We start from the raw sequence: 21,050 nt of genomic DNA, 5'->3' as shown, positions 1-21,050 counted from the left end.
GCACAAAAACCTTGCACATACACTATGTAAAAGAATGAAAGTTTACTATCCCAAACTTCTCTCTCTCTCTCTCTCTCTCTCTCTCTCTCTCTCTCTCTCTCTCTCTCTCTCTCTCTCTCTCTCTCTCTCTCCACTACCTCTCTCCACTACCTCTCTTCTTCCCCAGCCTTACACTGTCTATAGTGTCTCACATTGAATACAGCTGATCTGTAGAAAAGATTCTATGAACAGAAAACTGAGATACTCTATGTACTTTTGTAATTCAAGATAATCTTTAATTAAAAAAATTAAATAAAGCATGGTTCCAACTGTCAGGTTTGATGCATTTGCACTGGCATGGCTGTTGGTGCAACTTGCTTTCTTAAGAAAATACCAGTAATAACATAAAATGAGATCCAGCAGCCAGTTGGATGCTTGTGGGAAGGTCACATGTGAGGCATGAAGCTCCCACTGATGTTCTCCACAGCCTATGATTCTGCAGGTAGCATATAACCAACCTGAACTCACCTGCTGCTCAATAGTCAGGTGTAGGGACGCAGGTGGCGCTGTGGTCTAAACCACTGAGCCTCTTGGGCTTGCCGATCAGTAGGTCGGCAGTTCGAATCCCTGCAATGGAGTGAGTTCCCGTTGCTCTGTCAAAAAAACAGCAAGCCAATCTGGCCCAAGCAGTTCCAAGAAGGAATGCAACCATATGGGATATATGCAAAGATTATTTCAGGGCGACAGAAAGGCTGAAAAGAAATATGATCCAAGGGTAAGAGTGGACCTGGTTTTCGGATGAAGCCATTAGTCTGTTGCTCAGGCATTCATTAGTCACAGTGGCTTATATTCCAGCACATCTGAACATTTATCTTCCCTTGGTGGTTCATTTGCTGAGGAATGGCTAGACCATACTGCTGAGGAATTGGCTGAGTTTGCACCCAGCCCACTCTTTTTTCATCAAAGTGGCCCATCAGTCTGAGAGAGTAATTTGTGGATGCGATTACTCTGATTTCAGGAATGCACAGCTCTTTTATCATTGGGTCTGCCCTGGGGGTGCTTTGATCTCAGGGTGCCAGTATCCCTTCTCACATTATGTGAGCTACAAGATAAACATCAGTCGGAGACCTAGCTTTGACAATAGGCAGGTAGCCAGGTGTGTGTGATTCACTCTGAACTACTTTAAGTGTAAAGCTATGCTGATTTTTCTCCTCCCCCTTGGCTCTTGGGATCCATTACTCTGTTCTAGTCTAGCATTCTTATCTGGGCGCTGTTATAACAAGCATAAACATGCTCTTCTAATCAGAGCTTATCTGACCCTGGTGTTTGTCATACTGGAACAGCCAGGCAATAAACAATTCCACCATAAAATATGTACGACACTGACTAGGATTCCATAGTCCACTGCAGGGTGGGCATCTCTTCCCCTACATGGGGCAAAAAGTATTATTATTTTTTTGAAATCATTTTGATTTGATTTTACAAATATAAAATTATAACAATACAGGCATGCCCATCAACAGTTAAAAGATTCTTCCAAATCTCTTGACTTCCCACCTTCCCTTCCATGGGTCCTGTTATTACACCTTTCCTATTCCACCTTTTTCAATAGTCCATGTTTTATATAACTCCATTATCTCCATAGTATTTGCTACGTTACAAGTGCTATTGCCATCCTGCTAATGTTTCCATCTGCTTACAGTGGTCTCAAAGATAGATTACAGTGGTACCTCTGGATACGTACCTGATCCGTTCCGGGGTGCCAATCACACCCCAAAAAGTACATATCCAGAGCGGTGATAGAGCGCATGCGTGAAGCGCCGATAGAGCGATAGTACACTTCTGCGCATGTGCGCACAGCGGAACCCGGAAGTAAACACTTCCGGGTTTACCGAGTACTCAACATGAAAATGCACAACCCACAGCTAACACAACCCGAGGTATGACTCTATAAGTTTTCCCCATTCTTTGTTGAAATTTTGGTCTTCTTGGTTCCTGAGCTTTCCGGTCAGTTTTGCCATTAGGGGCAGAAAGTATTAGAAGGAATTGCTGGGCTTGCATGATTTGGAGCATTTTTGCTGCATTTCTGAGACACTTGCCCAATCAACAGTGGGATGGAATTTAGAGCATACACTTCTGCAGTCCTAGGTTTAGTGAAATTCTCTCCCGTTTTTTAAGATCTGCTGTTATGGGGGAAGGAGGGGGGGTCCTAGTTAACAGCCCACAGTTAACAAACCCTGATCTTTTGGGGACAGGGGTATCACTGCTTCAGGCCAGCACAAGAAGGTTATGAAGCAGTAAAGGCATCTCCTCTTCCTATGTTCTGACACCCTGATTGGTTCCGGTCCCAGCTTTACAATTGGATGGGGAAGCCCAGTCTACACTTCTGGGTGATGACACCAACAATCCTGGATTCTTCTTCTTCTTTGGCAATCACACATAGCCGAGTAAGCTTGTCTTCCATAAACACAGTTTTAACAGTGAGTCCATAAGTGACTGTGGAGGCCAATTCTGGATCCACATGTCCTTCCACAGTGGCGACATAGGTTTCCGGGCAGGAGTTGATCAGGGTGAGGGCTTGCCAAGTGTGCCTTCCTCCTAGCACATTTCTCCCTTTCGTCCTGAGTTTGAGCATCTTCAAAGCCCATGACACCTTTGGTAAAGGCTGTTCTCCAACTGGAGCGCTCGCAGGCCAGTGTTTCCCAGTTGTTGGTGTTTATACTACATTTTTTTAAAAATTGTATTGAGAGAGTCTTTAAACCTCTTTTGCTGACCACCAGCATTACGCTTTCCATTTTTAAGTTCGGAATAGAGTAGTTGCTTTGGAGGATGATAATCAGGCATCTGAACAATATGACCAGTCCTATGAAGTTGATGTTGAAGAATCTTTGTTTCGACACTGGTGATCTTCGCTTCTTCCAGTATACTGGCATTAGTTTGCCTGCCTTCCCTAGTGATGTATAACCATCACTGTGTAGAGTAAGGTTGTGGCTATCACATGACATGCACACCGTGCACTCTGGGAAGGCACATAAGCCCTGCTGCAACAAAAATGTCACAACTCTGCAGTGCAACAGCCAGCAGCTAATACTGCTGTTGAAAATCTTGGTTGTGGTCTCTATGGCATGTAGCGAAGGGTACATCCAGGGCCGACTCTCAACCATGAGGCAAGGTGAGGCGACTGCCTCAGGTGGCAGGATCCACCGGGGCAGCAAATCTTGATGTCAATCTTTCTTCCACCCTTGTCAATCTTCCCTTACCCCTGCTTCCCTGGCAGGGAGGGGAGAGCCATTTTGGGATCCACCTCAGTTGTCAGAATGCCTCAGGCCAGCCCTGGATACATCCTTGCCTCTGTGTATTAATAATAATAATAATAATAATAATAATAATAATAATAATAATATACCCTATACCCGGAGGTCTCGGGGTGGTTCACACAGAGCTGCTGTAGTGTAATGGTTAGAATGCTGGTCTAGGACAGAAGAGACCAGCGTTGCTGTCCCTACTCAACCATGAAGTTCCCTGGGTGACATAGAAACAGTCATTTTCTCTGCCTAGACGTGGGGGGTGCTGGGATCTAAACCACTGAGCCTCTTGGGCTTGCCAATCAGAAGGTCGGCAGTTTGATTCCCCATGACGGGGTGAGCTCCCCTTGCTCTGTCCTAGCTCTTGCCAACCTAGCAGTCCAAAAGCAAGCAGATAAACAGGTACCGCTGCGGCAGGAAGGGAAACGGCGTTTCCGTGCGCTCTAGTTACCATCACGGTGTTCCATTGCGCCAGAAGAGGTTTAGTCAGGCTAGCTGCATCACCCGGAAAGCGGTCTGTGGACAAACGCCGGCTCCCTCGGCCTGAAAGCGAGACGAGTGCCGCAACCCCATAGTCGCCTTTGACTGGACTTAACCGTCCAGGTGTCCTTTACCTTTTACCTATGAGGCTGGTATGAGAATGGGAACATCCATGTATGCCGCCCTAAACTCCTTACAGGAAGAGATTGGAGATAAAAAAATGTAATAAACAAAGGAATAAAGACTGAATTGCCTGGTTGCTTGTGAAAAGACAATAGCAAGTTTGGGAAGGTCATAAGTAATGGGGCACAACTGCAACAGATAGTTACTAACCTGCCATTCCTTTCCTCCTGCCATTTTTTGTTCTAACTAAATTGTCAATGGTGTGCTCTTAGTTTTCCATATATGAAGGTGAAGGTGGCCCTATGTTTTGTGTTCATATGTGTGTGTTTCTATTTATCTATTACTTTGGAATTCATTGATCGATACAGAGATCCCCAGTAGGATGGACTAAAAACAAAAAGTTTTTTTAAAAAAAAGACTGTGGGAAGAAATGCATGGAAACTACCAACGTTGCTTAAAGCTGCAGAAAGAATCTGTTGTTTGGAAACTGAGATGGGAACGCGGCTTCAAACAAAACTAAATCCTGCATGGCATGTTTACAGCAATGTGGCTTTGAACTGGTGAGAATCAAGTAATTCAGACTGTGAAGTTGAAACTTTTTTGAGTTTCAAAGTGAACTCTCCTCTCAGAACAAGCATGGGGTGGCCTTACGAACAGACCCATGTGAGGAAAGAGGTGGGCTAGTGCAGCCGAAACATAACTGTTTACAGTAGAGCTTCAGCACCGTATTTCCTAACTCGTGTTATGTTGTGCTAGCTCGGGATGCTTTAAGCTGGTTTGAACTTCCTCTTGCTCCACCACTCCTATTCAAATGTTCCCTGTAAACAAGCGCCTTTTAAATAGTATTTACTTTGGTTGGCATATAAACATTCTTAAAGCACAGCTGGATATCCACTTTCAGAATTTGGACTTGAAATTCCAAGCAAAGCAGCGATAGGCTTTGCGGGGAGATTGTTGATGCCTCGTTCCCAAACATTGGACATGAGCCAGCCAAAGTAAATCCATTTAAAAGTCCCTTCTGATACCAGTGGAACATCGGTTAAACACGTGATGAGCTTTTCCATTGAAATGGATGGGGACTTAACTTTGTCCTGTTGAACCAGTATTATTTCCACATTCCTCTATTTATAGCTGCCGGTTAGTACCAATATTTTCATATTTTCCATGTAATGTCAAGCTTCACTCACGCACCAGATCTCTCTTTATTTGGTGGGAAAGATCTCGAGCACACAAGGGGAGAATGACCATAGCCTGAGTTCAGAGTTGAAACAAACATTGAGTTTGTAGGCTTTTCTCTCGAGCCTGAGGAAAACACAAGATGAATGTCAGCCACACTACAAAATTTTGGGACCGCTCCGGCGGGAAGGTAAACAGCATTTCCGTGCGCTGCTCTGGTTTGCCAGAAACGGCTTAGTCATGCTGGCCACATGACCTGGAAGCTGTCTATGGACAAATGCCAGCTCCCTCGGCCTACAGAGCGAGATGAGCACTGCAATCGCAGAGTCGTCCATGACTGGACCTAATGACCAGGAGTACCTTTACCTTTATCTTACAAGAGAAGGAGAGTGTTCCCTCAAAAACCGGCCCAGCAAAGTGAAACACCTCACCTCACTTCACACCATGAGAATCTTTCCTGTGCAGCTACAAGCCACAGGCTATGATGACAGAGTGCTCCCTAGGGTGTCTTCTCCCAATTTGCCCCAGTTTCTGGGAACTGGTGCAGGGAGCAACTTCTGAGGTAGGCTGTTTCCACATGGGGTGGTGCACTGGGAATAGGCTGAACCCTGGGAAAGAGTTTTCATTCATTCATTCATTCATTCATTCATTCATTCTTCCTGCATTGCAGGGGGTTGGACAGAATGACCCACTGGGTCCCTTCCAACTCTACAATTCTATGATTCTATAAGGTAAAGGGGCCCCTGACCATTAGGTCCAGTCGTGACCGACTCTGGGGTTGCGCGCTCATCTCGCATTATTGGCCGAGGGAGCCGGCGTACAGCTTCCAGGTCATGTGGCCAGCATGACAAAGCCGCTTCTGGCAAACCAGAGCAGCACATGGAAACGCCGTTTACCTTCCCGCTGTAGCGGTTCCTATTTATCTACTTGCATTTTGACGTGCTTTCGAACTGCTAGGTTGGCAGGAGCTGGGACCAAGCAACGGGAGCTCACCCCGTCACAGGGATTCGAACCGCCGACCTTCTGATCGGCAAGCCCTAGGCTCAGTGGTTTAACCACAGCACCACCTGGGTCCCTACCCGCCACCTGGGTCCCTACATGATTCTATACATGTATGTATAATTTGGGCTGCTTACCACTGTAACCTATCTGTTGTTGCTTTCTGTATTTGTTGTTTTTGTTATGATCTGAGCCCATTTTGGGGGGAAAAACAACTGTTATAACCTGCTGTGAATATTTTAATAGAAGCCATCGTTTGAAGTTGGCTTAATATCCTGGCTTGTTTTGATGTGCTTAGTTAGGCATGGGGAACCCACAGTCCTCAATATTTTGTTGATCCGCAACTCCCATCATCCCTAGCCAGTTTGGCCAGCTGTCAGGAATAACAGAAGCTGTAATTCTGCAATGTCTGGAAGATCACAGGTTCCCCAGTGGTCAACTGAACATAGTCACTGGTTTAGGATATAACGGGAAGCATGGTTAAGTGTTGAATACTGAGTAGTCCTTGTGTGAAGGAAGGCTCAAAGCAAGTGAAAAGGCTTTGGCGCCTTCATTATACACCTTTAGGCGCCAGGCAAAAATGTTCCTCTTTAACCAGGCCTTTGGCTGATTGACAGCTTTCAAATGTGTTGGGGAGAGGGGGTTTATTGGGCGGTGTTTTTTTAATTCTGTATTTTGCATTTTTATATTGTGGTTTTATGTTGTAACTGCCCTGAAACCTATGTGCATAGGGCAGCATACAAATTTTAAAAATAAATCAATATGTGGCTCGTGCATATTCTGGCTTTTACCTCTTATCTCTCTCTCCTCCTTGTCTAAACTGAGACTCTAATCTCTGAGGCAGGGATTTGGCTTTTTTCCTTTTTTTGCTCCCCTCACTCTTTACTACTCCATCCATGTACACCAGGCATCCCCAAACTTCGGCCCTCCAGATGTTTTGGAGTACAATTCCCATCATCCCTGACCACTGGTCCTGTTAGCTAGGGATCATGGGAGTTGTAGGCCAAAACAGCTGGAGGGCCGCAGTTTGGGGGTGCCTGATGTACACTGATGGCTGTACATCAACAGGAAAGATTTTGGATAAGTTGTGGCAATCTTTATTGTAAAGCTGTCAGCAAATTCCAGTTTGATAGCTGTTCTGTTGTTATGCTTTGATAGCTGATCACCACTGTATGGCTTGACTGGGGCTAATTCCCTCTCCTTTGTCCTAATGTTTGCTTGTTTGTTTTTTAGTAAATTTATTTTTTTGGTTTTTCAGATTAAAATTTTACAGTCACATAGCCAAGATACAAGATAGAAACAAGATTCCAAGGAATCTCTTGGACTTATTGTTAATCATTTCCTCCTGCATCTTTTATAATAATCCAAATCTTTTATCTCTCCATTGTATGCAAAATTCACCATTAAACTACAAGTGATATTCCAATCCTACTAACAATTTTAACTGTTTAGAATGGTCTTTAAGATAAGTTATAAATTTCCTCCATTCCTTATTTAAAATGTGGTCCTGATATCTAATTCTTCCAGTCATTTTAGCCATTTTGGCATAGTCCATCAACTTGATCGGCCATTCTTCTCTGGTAGGGACTTTATCTTCTTTCCATCTTTGGGCTAATAACATCTGTGCAGCCGCCGCTTTGTCCTAATGTTAGTCCACCAAATTCATCTGTTGCAATACTATTACCTTACTGTTCTTGGCAATTTCGCATCCCATCGTTTCCCAGTCATTCAGTATTAATGTTGCTTTTTATGCATGACAACTCTGAGGTGGCAGTAGTTAGCAATGTTCTAATAAGCCTGACATAAGAAGTGTGCATTTGAGGAATCTAGACTTAGCCTTCCACAGATGGAATGACTCCTTCCGACCACAGATTGCCTTCCATCCACAGATTGCCTTGGCAAAAATTGCTTCTTCTCTCTGCTGGAGAACATGTCCTCCAAGAGGAGTTCCACTCTAGGGATGCTCCTACAGGAGAGAGTGAAGACAGACTCCAACCCTGTATCTTCTGCCATCTCATAGAAGAGCAGTTTACAATCTGACCCTAAACCAGAAATGGATGCCATGGTGATGCAATTTCGCTTCAAAATATGCAAATGAAGCAAAATCTGTGTTTGTATCTATCAGTTTATCTATAAGCCCAATATGGCTGACCGTTGGTACAATTCCTGGAGAAGGGCAATGGGCTTGAACATCTAGTATAGCTCTGTTGCCATTTCTGAGATTTCCCAAGGCATTGTCTACACATTTCCAAGGGTACTTTCATAGACTTAAGAGCTAGAAACTCAACTCTGTAAGAGAGAGAGAGGGGAATAAGAGAGAAGGAGGTTCTAAGGATGTGGGATTCAGCACCCAGTTCCAATTTATGTTCTTGCATGGTGACACACGGAATTCTGCCTAACTGCTTTATTTTGGTAAGCGGCACGATGGGTGGTGTGACTCTTAGTGTTATGAACTCTTGAGGGTTAAAATGTGTTTTCCCAGTACTGTAATTATCTGATTAGGATTCTTGATGGAACTGAGAAGCTTGCAGTTAGCCCACTGCACTTTTTGACCCTTTATGCTGCTATAGGGAATTATATGTCGTTTTCTCCCGTTGCTATCCTGCTGCAGCAAAAAATATACATAATAATATCCAGCTTACTTGGGAAATGTGGCCCCACAAATGGCAACATCCCTTGGTGCAAACTTTATTACATGCAGCATCTGGATCATAAAATGCAACATATGTTTCCAGATGGTTATGGGAAACAAACCCTTATCTCATTAGGAAATCACTGGGGACATCCTGCAATTGTAAACTTTCTGTGTTAAAGGCCCAGACCGTTCTGTGAAATGTCTTATTGCTTGGAGTAGTTTTCTGCAAAGCACAGCGATTCTGCTTCAGCCCAGAGAACCATTTATGTCAAATTCCTCCAGGAAGACATTAGCATGAAGTGCAGAGGCCAGCTTTTCAGTTTCAGCAATGAATTTTTATCACACTAATGCAAAGAAATTAGCATAGGCTGAATTCAGAGGTAAAGACAAGCAGTGGTTTGCCATGAGGACAAGTCTCAGGTTCGTGTTCTCCTTTTGCCCGCCTCAAGTGCACGTAAGGCGAAGAGATTAGAAGCTTCCACTTTCTACGTTTGCTCTTGCATCCATACATAGCAAACCACAGTTTGCTTGCTCAAACCACAGTTTTGACTTGGAACCCTAGTTTGTGGGCAAACTATGGTTTGCCCACTAACTACGCAGAAGTTTCTAATCTCTTCTCCTCCTGTGTAGAAGAAGGGGTAAAAGGAAGAAGGAGCGTTAAGACCTAAAGCTTACGCCTACCTGCCTCCTGAACAACAAACCATGGTGTATTGTTACATTTGAATTCCGTCAGGGTGAGTTTCCAGCAACACAATAGAGTTTCCAGAAACAAAGCGCAATAGAACTGGCTGAATTGGATGTGGTCCGCACCACTTACCAGCCCTGCTCTGAGCCTTGCCTGAGTGCTTTTGGCTGGCTTGGAGTGTGTGTTTGAATTGGAATAATGCCTCTTTTTTTACCTAGATGGAGGATTGAGTGATGTGAGTAGAGGTGTATAAACCGCTGACTTTTGGATGGCTGGAATATGGTCTGCTGTCTTCTTCTTCTTTGTCGATCACTCATAGCCAAGTAAAATTGTCTTCCATGACCACAATCTTAACAATGAGTCTGTAAGTGACTGTGGAGCCCAATTCTGGATCCACACATTCTTCCACAGTGGGGACATAGGTTTCCGGGCGGAGTTGATCACAGTGAGGGTTTGCCAAACATGCCTTCCTCTTAGCAAGTTTCTCCCTTTTGTCCTGAGTTTGAGCGTCTTCAAAGCCTGTGACACCTTTTGTAAAGGCTGTTCTCCAATTGGAGTGCTCGCAGGCCTGTGTTTCCCAGTTGTCAGTGTTTATACAATCTTTTATTTATTTTTTAAGATTTGCCCTGAGAGAGTCTTTTTTGTTGACCACCAGCATTATGCTTTCCACTTTTAAGTTCACAACATGTCCAGTCCAACGAAGTTGATGTTGAAGAATCATTGCTTCAACACTGGTGATCTTTGCTTCACTCAGTACACCTGATATTAGTTCACCTGTCTTCCCAAGTGATGTGTAAAAATTTTCGGAGACACCGTTGATGGAATCTTTCGAGAAGTTGGAGATGGTGTTTGTAAGTGGTCCATGTTTCACAGGTATACAGTAAGCATACTGTACCTGGATGGAGGATTGAGTGATGTGAGTAGAGATGTATAAACCTTTTGACTTTTGGATGGCTGGAATTTGGTCTGTTGTACAGAGGTCAGCGTCACACCCATTGCTGCAACCAGTTTTGCCTCTAGCCACTTCCACAGACATCTGACCCCTGAAGGGTTTCCCATGAGAGAATGTGGCTTTTGAGCTGAAAAAGTTGCCTCACCTCTCTTCTATAGGGAGTGGTGGACTGCAGAGCAGCAATATCGTGCATCTTCGTTTCCCTGCCATTCCTCCACCTTGGAGCTCTTCATGGACCCTGCTCTTCTGATTGAACAAGTTATAGGGCACAGTTGACTTGTGGTATAAAAACAGCAAATGTAGGGAAGTTTTTAATGTTTGATTAGAGAATCATAGAATTGTAGAGTTGGAAGGGATCCCGAGGATCATCTAGCCGAACCCCCTGAAATGCAGGGTTATGCAGCTGTCCCATATGGGGATTGAACCTGCAACCTTGGTATTATCAGCACCATGCTCTAACCAATTGAGCTATCTTCACAGGGGATGTTTTATTGTGCTTTTAATACTTTGTTGGGAGTCGCCCAGATTGGCTGGAGCAACTCAGTCAGATAGGCAGCTAATAATAATGAGAATGAGAATGATGATGTTATGGTGATGGTGATGGTGATGTTGTCAGGAGGGTCAAAAGGAGGGGGGAAGCCACCACATCACTTTGAGATGTGCTTATCCACCTGTCATTTGGTGGGCAACTTGGTGTAGAAATCTTGAGGGTTGAGTAATGTTCTATTTTATTTTGAAATGACAGAGTTGTCTATAAACTCAGCACGCTAGAAGTACCACAAACATTGGGGACACATCTACAGAAGTGCGACCAAGGTTGGGCAGAGTAGCTGCAGAAAGTTCTATAGTACTCGCTTAAATAAATCAAGCTGTGTAATCAAGCTCTTTGCCCCTGAGAAAAGGAGGACCGATTGTCAGACCCACAGGCAAACCTTGTGATTTAAGGGAAGAAGAGAATACTGCAGTATCAGGAACAGAAAGGGTGCAAAGTTAGCATTCAAGAGAATTTTCAGAGATATAGATAAGATTCTTCCCATGGTTGAGGGGAGGGGAAGATTCACTACTAGAAATCCTTGGGTATACTGGAGTATTTCTAATGGATATCTTCTTCTTATTATAATTGCATTATATAATTGTTTTGATTTTTAGGCGGCATTGGTATTATCTTATGTCGTGGCATTTATGTTGTACAGTATGTTGTCAGCCGCCCTGTGGTCTTCTGTTGAAGGTGGATGATAAAAGAAATGAATAAAGAAATAATACTACAGTACTGGGAGGTGTCGGGCTATTCAGACAAAGCCGGTTCAGATTACCCTCCGAACTCCATAGTCAGCTGCCAATATTCGATAGGGGCCATATTTTCAACTGAGCAAGAACATTCGCTCTGCCCACTGACCCCCCAGCAAGCCAACATTGAGAGAAACAAGCCTTAATCTCCTCTCACCCAAATTGAACAGCAGCATACCATCCAGCATTTCTGCAATGAAAATAGGGATGGCCTATCAAATAATAATAGTAATAATTTTATTATTTGTACCCCACCCATCTGACTGGGTCCCCCCAGCCACTAGGGGCGGCTTCCAACACACATAAAAACATAACTAAACATTAAACATTTAAAAAAACTTCCCTATACAGGGCTGCCTTCAGATGTCTTCTAAAAGTTGTATATCTCTTTGGCTAGGATGCAGAGCTCCACACCCTCCAACATTTATCCGATGAAAATAGGGATGTCCTAAGGAAAAGTAGGACATTCAGGGATCAAATCAGAAAGCGGGAGGGCTTCTGTAAATCGGGGGCTGTCCCTGGAAAATAAGTACACTTTGAAGGTCTGCAAAAGTAACCTAGACTTTTGTAGGGACTTTCTTTATTATAGCTGTACCGTTCCACATTTTGTGGCCTTTGCTCGAGAGTAAGCAGCTGAGGTATGTAGCAGGAGGAAGATCCTGTCAACACTTATTTACTGTCCATTCTGCAGGAGATGTGTTTAAAGGGCTTTTTGAGTTTCATCTTGGGAGAAAGTGGCCCAAAAACCTAAGAGTGTGTGTCTGTGTCTTTTTGGGACCAGAGTAAGCTGCGGATCAGAGGGAAAGCTTCTGGATTTGGCCCTTACTCTCCAGGTGCCTAGGCTTGCAATAAGAAACACCTAGTTTAAGCATCTTTGAACTACTTCCCTGTAAACATGCGTAAGATTAGCGGAAAGGCAGTTCCCACAAGTGATGTTTAAGGGTTTGGCGAGTGGGCATTTCCCAAGTCTGGAAATCAATAATTTAGTTGGGCAGAAACTTAAAGGTGCCAGAGTTGCAATATTGGATAGTTGGTGAAGACTATGCAGATTAAATGCTGACTGCTGGATCTATGAACCAGGAAATCTGTGCATAGCGGTACCACTGCAAGCCAAAAATATTTCAGTAGAATCCGTCACACCCAGAGTGATTCTGGACATATATCCAAAACATTCCTATAAATGATGATCAGTGCTGCTGGCCTCATATCTAAAATGGGTTGCTAGTGTTCACTAGGGCTTTTTTTCAGGCGGAACTCCTGGGAACTCGTTTCTGGCACCTCTCGGGTGGGCGCCATTGCAATTCTAAAAGAACAAGGGGGGTGTTAATGGCGAGTTTCAGCCCCTCTTTTTCTAGAAAAATAGCACTGGTGGCCCTGGGAGTAGGTTGTGTTGTTGTTGCACAGCACAATGTTTAAAACCCTGTTTCAGATATGATGATTTGACAGCAGCCATTTAGGGGACCTTTACTCACTCCTAGCCCACTTCTCAAACTGGCCCTCTTAACTACTTGTTGACCAGAGATGAGCATTCCAAAACCTATCCTTTTGTAGGATGCGACACTGACCCTCTGCTTAGGTAGGATCGTGCTGTTTACGATGGGGTAGAAGTTTCGCAGGCTATGAAGGACTTGCTCACAAATTTATGGACAGCTGCAGGAATTATGATAGCCAGGAAGTGGAAGGGGCAAGCGGAATATAAAATGGAAGAATGGTATAAAGAGGTGTGGGATATAGCTATTAATGATAAATTAACACGTGCCATTAAGGTAAGACGAGGGGATATGCAGGAGAAATGATTTTGAGGCGATATGGAGGGTGTTTGTAGGATTTGTACTGTTAAAACGGAAAGGAGTTAAAGCATCACAAGAGGTGCTGAAATTTTGGGAGGTTGGATAGTTACAATGGAATGGTCTCGGGGGTGCGGTGCACATTTTTATTCCTATTTATTTATGGTTATTACTTTGTATAGGGACCCAGGTGGCGCTGTGGTTAAACACTGAGCCTAGGCTTGCTGACCAGAAGGTCGGCGGTTCGAATCCCTGTGATGGGGTGAGCTCCCGTTGCTTGGTCCCAGCTCCTGCCAACCTAGCAGTTTGAAAGCACGTCAAAATGCAAGTAGATAAATAGGTACCGCTACAGCGGGAAGGTAAACGGCGTTTCCATGTGCTGCTCTGGTTTGCCAGAAGCGGCTTTGTCATGCTGGCCACATGACCTGGAAGCTATACGCCGGCTCCCTCGGCCAATAATGCGAGATGAGCGCGCAACCCCAGAGTCGGTCACGGCTGGACCTAATGGTCAGGGGTCCCTTTACCTTTACCTTTATTACTTTGTATATGAAAAAAGAATCATTATGTGAGCCCCCCTGCTCACTAAAGATAAAAAGAAAGGAACTGTTTCTCCTCTGTCAAATGTTCAGTGTTGGTAGCTGCAGAAGCAGTAACAAGGGAAGCCGATACTCCGAAATGATGATGTTTTCCTGAAGAACTGGAGCCGTAAGTGAGGAAGAACAGAAACGGAGAGAACTGAGGCGGCTTCAGGGCAAGCGTAGAAGCAACTGATTATTTTAGAAAGCAGATGAAAATGGTGAAGAGGAGGAAACTGAGAGGGAGGCCAGAGTAATGCTTAGTGAAACAGTGGAAGAGGATATGGAGCAATGTGGTCTGACAAGACTGCTATGGAAGAGAGAAGAAGAAAAAAAGGAAGTCAAGGATTTGCCAAGGGGCAGAAACTTTCATAATTTTCCAGTTTCAGACACAGCGGCTGCTGACAAGAGGTTCAGATGACACTTCTGTTTCTCTTGTTAGTATATCAGCCTTTTGTTCGCTTATCTTTGGGCACTTGACTACTTGCGAGAACTGCAGCTCCTTGTCACTTGAGCTGACAAGTGCCAATAAATCCCACCCTTTGCACCATGAAGCTGGTAGGTCAGCTGCCCCGTCTGAAGGCTTCATCACATCTTGGAGCCGCCAAGTGAGACTTGTAAGGTGACTTGTAAGTGCCCATAAGAGCCTGCCGCTTCCTCTACAGCCTTCCTTTCCCACACTCTGAACAACTTGTTAGAAATATTGCCCAGATAGGCACACCACTCGGAGGACCTCCTTCACAAGTGGGCTTTGCCTGTTCCTTGGGGGACCAGAGTGGATTTCTGCCCTCCCATTCTGGCACACGCTTCAACTGCCTGTCTGATCTGTTGGCCGGATGTAGACCAATATCAGACACCCCCCCCCGCCCCCCAGTGTCCCTGCTTTCCAGGGAACAGTCCCAATTCAGAAGACGTCCTGGTTTCTGATTTGATCCCGGAACGTCCCATTTTTCCTAAGGGTGTCTCTGTTCATACCTGCCAAGTTTCTCTCTGAAAAATAAGGGACCGGACCGAAAGTAGCATACCAGAAGTAGCGCGGTGGCCATTTTGGAACTGGACGGAGCCTGCTCAGAAGTGACTTTTGATGCTGCTGTGCCCAGTTCCAAAATGGCCGCTGTACCAGAAGTCGCGCTGCAGCCATTTTGGAACTGGGCAGAGCAGCATCAAAAGTCGCTTCTGAGCATGCTCCGCCCAGTTCCAAAATGGCCGCCACGCCAGAATAATCCGGGCCGGGGAAAAACAAAAAAAAATCCATTTTTTCGGCTGGGGGACAGCTGGAAAAATTGGGTTTTCCTGGGGAAAACGGGAGACTTGGCAGCTATGTCTCTGTTTTCATCAGAGAAATGTTGGAGGGTATGAAATACGGTTGTTGACTTTCACTTTCCATGACCTTCTGCATTTGATGCTGTCCTGGCTGTTCTTTTGCCATTGTCTAGGCCACTGGCCCTAAATCCTAGACAGGACCATTTATATCCCAAGCTCCTGATATATAAGTGCCCCAGTCCTCAATATTTGTTCTGATGTATTTCCGGTGGTCCCTGTGCGTAATGAGCTCCATGGTGCAGGGATCCATGGGAGAACAGCTCTGGGCCTTTGGAATGATCTCCTGTCTGGGGTGCATTTTGCCACAACTTTTCTTTGAATATGTTGGCAGGTGAAGAGTCACATCTTTGTCCAGGTCTTTGGGAAGGGGTGCACAACATGAAGCAATGAGAATGTCTTTTCTGCCACTGCACTGTGGTTTAACTGCCTTGTGGCTTTCCAATGAAGAACGCTAGTGCTGCAATATTTTGCTTTAGCTTCTCATTGTTCAACGTGTTTTAATATGTACAGTTGTACCTCTAGTTGCAGACATGATCCGTTCTGGGGGGTGCCGTTTGCACCCTGAAAAGTCTGCAGCTAAAGTGGCGCTTCTGCACATGGGCAAAGCTCGCAGAACGCTTCTGGCGCACAAACGCGCTACAAAACCCAGAAGTATACACTTCCGGGTTTGCCGCGTTCGCAAGCCGAAAAGACGCAACATGAACCTAACGCAACACGAGGTGTATAACTGTACAGTATGTGTTTTCCAAACTGAGACCTTTGGGTGATGGGTGCATTTTAAACATTCTTAATAAATAAGTAAGGTAAAAGGTAAAGGATTCCTGGATGGTAAAGTCCAGTCAAATTGGACGGTGCGGTGTTCATCTCCGCTTTCAGGCCGAGAGAACCGGCATTTGTCCACAGACAGGTTTTCCAGGTCATGTGGCCTGCATGACTCAACTGCTTCTGGTGCAACAGGATACTGTGATGAGTGCCAGAGCACACAAAAATGCTGTTTACCTTCCCTCCACAGTGGTACCAATTTATCTACTTGCACTGGTGTGCTTTTGAACTGCTAAGTTGGCAGGAGCTGGGACAGAGCAATGGGAGCTCACTCCGTCACAGGGATTTGAGCTGCTGACCCTGTGATTGGCAAGCCAAAGATTCTTGGTGGTTTCGACCACAGCGCCTTCTGCGGCGCCCCAAAATAAGTAAACAGTACAATGTAAATATCAATTTTTTTAAAAAAAAAAACCTTCCCTATACTGTGCTGCCTTCAGATGTCTTCTAAGGGTTGTATAGTCACTTACCTCCTTGGCTTGGGGGTCGCATAGCTCCACACCCTCCAACATTTCTCCGATGAAAATAGGGACGTACTAAGGAAAAGCAGGACATTCTGGGATCAAATCAGAAATCGGGACAGCTTCTGTAAATCTGAGACTATCCCTGGAAAATAGGGACTTGGAGGGTCTGTGGATACACACACCAACCACTTGTTGGAATGGAGTCTGATGTTGGGTTCTTTGGAGAGAAAAGCTAGCTATGTGCTTAAGTTCCCCTATGTGTAGGCTAGGCTGCTTGTGGAAAGTCCCACTTTCCCTGGTTCCCCTCAGTTCTCCCTTGTGAGCTCCAAGTGTGCACAACATGGGGTTCAGAGACATAGAAACACATGCTGCGTACCCTATCATCTGACTTGATGGTTTCCCTGTGAGGCGTGTGCTGTGATTGATGGTTGAATTGTGCTATACAGCGTAGGCGCTGTTGTGGTGACAGGATTGGGGGTGTGAGACAGTCAGTGACGAGACTATTTTGAACCCTCTTCTTATTGAATTGAATGCATGCTTCCCATTCACTCCTATGGGCAAGAATCAAGTGCTACACTTCGCTCATCATTGCAGGGGTGGCAAAGCCTTATCTCATGATGCTAGCCAACCTCCCAACCTCCACTGGTCATGAGCCTATGGGGGAAGCAATATGTCATGTGAGTGTGGAGCAGATATTGTGCTCCCTCCTCTTGAAATCATCATCATCATCATCATCATCTACTTGGCCTTCTTCTCCCCACCCCCATCCTGATGGCAGACATTTTGCTGGCCATGTCAAAAGCAAAGGACTTTGAAAAAAAAGTGAAAGAGGCACATCAAACAAAAGCACACTTGTTTTATCCAAGCATTGCTGGGCAAACAAATAGAGGCTTAATTGGGGATTGGCTATCTGGAAGCAAATATAGCTCTCGCTATTGTTTAAAATCTTTGTTCCTGCTGATTTGCAAAACTGCTCTGAAGTGCAATGTGACTGGATGGGCATGAAAACTCCCATTTTCTTTATATAATAAGTGCACCGTGACCTACATGGGCAAGTTGTGAGAATTGGGGTGGCTCTATTGTTCCTAGGCTCTAGTAACTGCGCTCCTGACCAAAGTGTGGTTGGTGCCCTTTCTTGTGGGCATGTGGGAAGCCCATTTTGGAAGCTCTCACCCTCACCTCGTAACTTCAGAGGAGCCAAATTACCACTTATGATGAACTATTTCACAGTGAACACCAGTGCATCAAAATCTCTCCTGTTTAATTATGGGATACAGATTATTGTACCCACGGTGAGGGCTGTGAGTCCAAGACGTCTTCTTGGGCTCAGAAATCTCACTGCAGGTGAGGGCCACAAGCTCCTCTCCTTGTGTCACAGGAGGCCCAGTGAAGAATAACCATGTATAAACCAGTCTTGCACATGCCAGGCACATGTCCCAGGCTCGTAAACGTGTATATATATATATATATATATATATATATATATATATATATGTAAAAAGGGCATGTGGGCATGACTCCACTTTTCACCAAAACCGCTTGACCGATTGAGGTGAAATTTTGACACATCACATGCAAATGTCCAAAGGATCTTATAAAGTTTGCTAAGACAGATGTCACACCTCCGCCAGGTAAAACCCCCCCAAAAACCCTGTTCCAGAATGCATCACACAGCCAAAAGTGCATGCTGGGAAAAAGAAGCCAGAAGCTGCGTCTCTGAGGACAGGGCCAAATCATGACGTCACCCCATGACATGGTATAACCGCCACAACGGCCACTACCCCTCAAAGGCACACGGCGGGAGATAGGCCGAGCCCCACAACCGCCGCACCCACCCCACTACGCAATCCCCCCGTTACTGCCACCACAAACCGGACCTCGCCCTCACAACAGCAACCCCGCAAGGCAGGCCAGGCCCCATGGCCGCCGCTGCAGCCGCCCGGACCCCACCCCCAACACAAAAACCTTGCGCCGCTTGCCGCCACCACAAACCGCACCTCACCCCACGGCCTCCGCTACCTCCACCTCCACTGCCTCCACCACAGGCCTCACCCCAACACCATGACCGGAACCCACTGCTACCGCCACCACCACAGGCCGGACTCACCCACCACCGCATAAACGCCGCAAGTCATGCCAGACCCTGGCAACACCACCGCCACAGCCCAGACCCCGGGATGGGGGGGAAGAGGGGGCAGGAAAATTTATGGATCAGGACAGGGTGGGGGAACTAACAGGGATGAGCTGATGGGTGGGGGATCAGGATTCCTCATGAGTCAGCCAGGGGGGTGGGGAAAGGAGGGGGTGGGATACTTCATGGGTCAGGCCAGGGTGGGGGGGTTCACAGGGATGAGTCAGGTGATGAGGGGAGTAGGGGGAGGGATAGTTGATGGATCAGGACACCCTGGGAACAGTCACAGGGATGACCCGGGGGAAGGGGGAGGAGGCGGCGAAATACGTCATGCCTTGGGACACCCTGGGGGGACCCCCAGGCATGGTCACAGCAACACATAAAACATTTCAACTAAATGAAGGGGGACTCTGAAGGTGAGGGAAGTCTGAAGGGGGACTCTGAGGACCCATTTCACAGACTAAGTCACAGCAACGCGTGACCGGGCCAGCTAGCCATGGATGAATGATGCTTGCGTGAATCTATAAATCATGATTTACAAAGCCTCAGATGTCCAAATGCGGACATGGACTTGCCAAAGCAGACTCTTCTAAATGAAAGGGTTGACTATGTTTTCTAGAAATATCAGGTTTAGAATTACGGAATGCCTACTTTATGGGACGGGGATTATTTGGGATAGTGATACCACCAGACCCAGGATCTGGTTTACAAAGCAATTTCCCCCTGCATCCCTAAAAAAAGTTAAATAATGGTGAGTAAAAATATTACCCACTGTTTCATTTGTAAGGAAAATATGTAAGTGTTTAAAAATAGTAATACAGTGGAGCCTTGGTTTTCGAGTGTCACGGAAGCTGAACAATTCAGAACCCGAACGCCAAAAACCCAGAAGTAATTGCTTCCATTTTTGAATGTGCCTCGAAAGTCAAATGACTTCCGATGCACGTTTTTCATTTCCCCCCCCCCCATTGACTTTGCAGCCAGCCCATTGATCCTCGGTTTTCGAACATTTTGGAAGCTGAACTGTCTTCCAGAATGGATTGCGTTCGAAAACCGAGATTCCACTGTAATAAATGTTCTGAGAGGTAGGGATATTCTGCTACATCTCGCTTCGGATACTATATGCAATGCCTTGGCTTGTAGCTATGTGTAGATTTTAATGCAGAGTCTGTCTCCCAGCCACAACTGTGAGTGTTAGAAAAAGGAAGAAGAGGCTTGCCTTCTGTTGCAGATTCCCATTTTTCTGGCTTTCTAATCTAGCCACCTGTGCCAAGGTATTACTGTTCAAAGTCTTCTTAGAGACAGAATTTGGACTTTGGGTGGTTCTGATCTATGAAATGAACAGTTACAAGAAGGAGCAGAAGGCTACATTAATCAAACCTTTGTCTTCTAAGGCATTCTGGATTCCGGCTCTCGAACCTCCGCCAGAATTTGCCTGGAGTGAAATTTGCAATCTGGAAAGTTCTGCTCAGGTTGAATATCTGTAGGAATTCTGAGGGCTGGTAAAGAGAAGGTAGATAATGAAATTAGTCCCAGGGAACGGTCTGAAGGCACATGAGGCCACCGTAAGTGCCATCTGCTTAATGATGTTTGCACATATGGTCAGGAGCTGTAGCTCAGAAGGTTTGCATGCAGAAGGTTTTGGGTGCAATCCCCAGTATGTCACAGCTAGTTAGGGATGTTGGGAATTGTAGTCCAAAAACAACTGGAGACCCAAGTTTGGGAAGCACTTAGCTAGATGAACCAGTGGCTTTCTTCCTATGCTCCATTGTATACATTTATACCTGTCAAGGCTTCAGGGAATCCTATCCCTCTCACAGTGGGATGCCAAGAAGTAGATGAACAATAAGAGTTCTTACCAGTTGTTTATTCAGTATTCACAGAGACGAAGGAATGCGGTCTCTTGTAGATAATGGCGTTGCTCCGAGTAAAGTCCCACCCCCTCAGTCCCTCCTATTCCACATCATCCCTGCGCCTGCTGATCTGTGCTTTCTGCGTCTGAGCTTTCTGTTCTACTCCTCTCAGGACATGCCTGCTCCTAGGAGAGGCAGGGTCAGGAATGCTTTCTAGAGATACTGAGTCTGTTAGGTGTTTCTCCCCTGGTGCTGTTTCTCCCTCCAATATTTCCAAGCTTCTCCCCTCTGCAGCCTTTGAACTATGATCTTCTGTAAACCACTGTTCTAAATCTGTGCTGTCCTCCTCTTCTCGGGAAGGTGCAGAAAGAGGAGTGGGCGGTCCCCAATAATAAGTTCCTTATTTACTATGAGTGTATGTGCACTATAGACTTAAAAGGGTGTAACTATTGTTTCCTTTCTCCCGAGGAATCCAGGGAA

At 45.5% G+C, this 21,050-nt stretch overlaps 1 protein-coding gene across 3 annotated transcripts in view; it reads left to right on the top strand.

Annotated features, from left to right (window-relative positions):
- BASP1 (brain abundant membrane attached signal protein 1) overlaps positions 1-21,050 on the top strand; it is a 74,573-nt gene that overhangs the window by 51,345 nt on the left and 2,178 nt on the right. Inside the window, exon 2 of one of the 3 annotated variants that reach the window (XM_088675104.1) lies at positions 4,256-4,447. The exons of the other annotated variants lie outside the window; for them this stretch is intronic. Coding sequence (XP_088531230.1) covers positions 4,415-4,447 — 33 coding nt within the window. The 5' untranslated portion in view covers positions 4,256-4,414. The remainder of the gene's footprint in view (positions 1-4,255; positions 4,448-21,050) is intronic. 3 annotated transcript variants of the gene reach the window in all.

This window comes from Zootoca vivipara, chromosome 8 (genome assembly GCF_965207765.1).
Source record: "Zootoca vivipara chromosome 8, rZooViv2.hap1.1, whole genome shotgun sequence".
In the NCBI taxonomy this organism is placed as follows: domain Eukaryota; kingdom Metazoa; phylum Chordata; class Lepidosauria; order Squamata; family Lacertidae; genus Zootoca; species Zootoca vivipara.
Note: the sequence above shows the minus strand (reverse complement) of the source record. Positions and strands in the feature narration are given on the sequence as shown.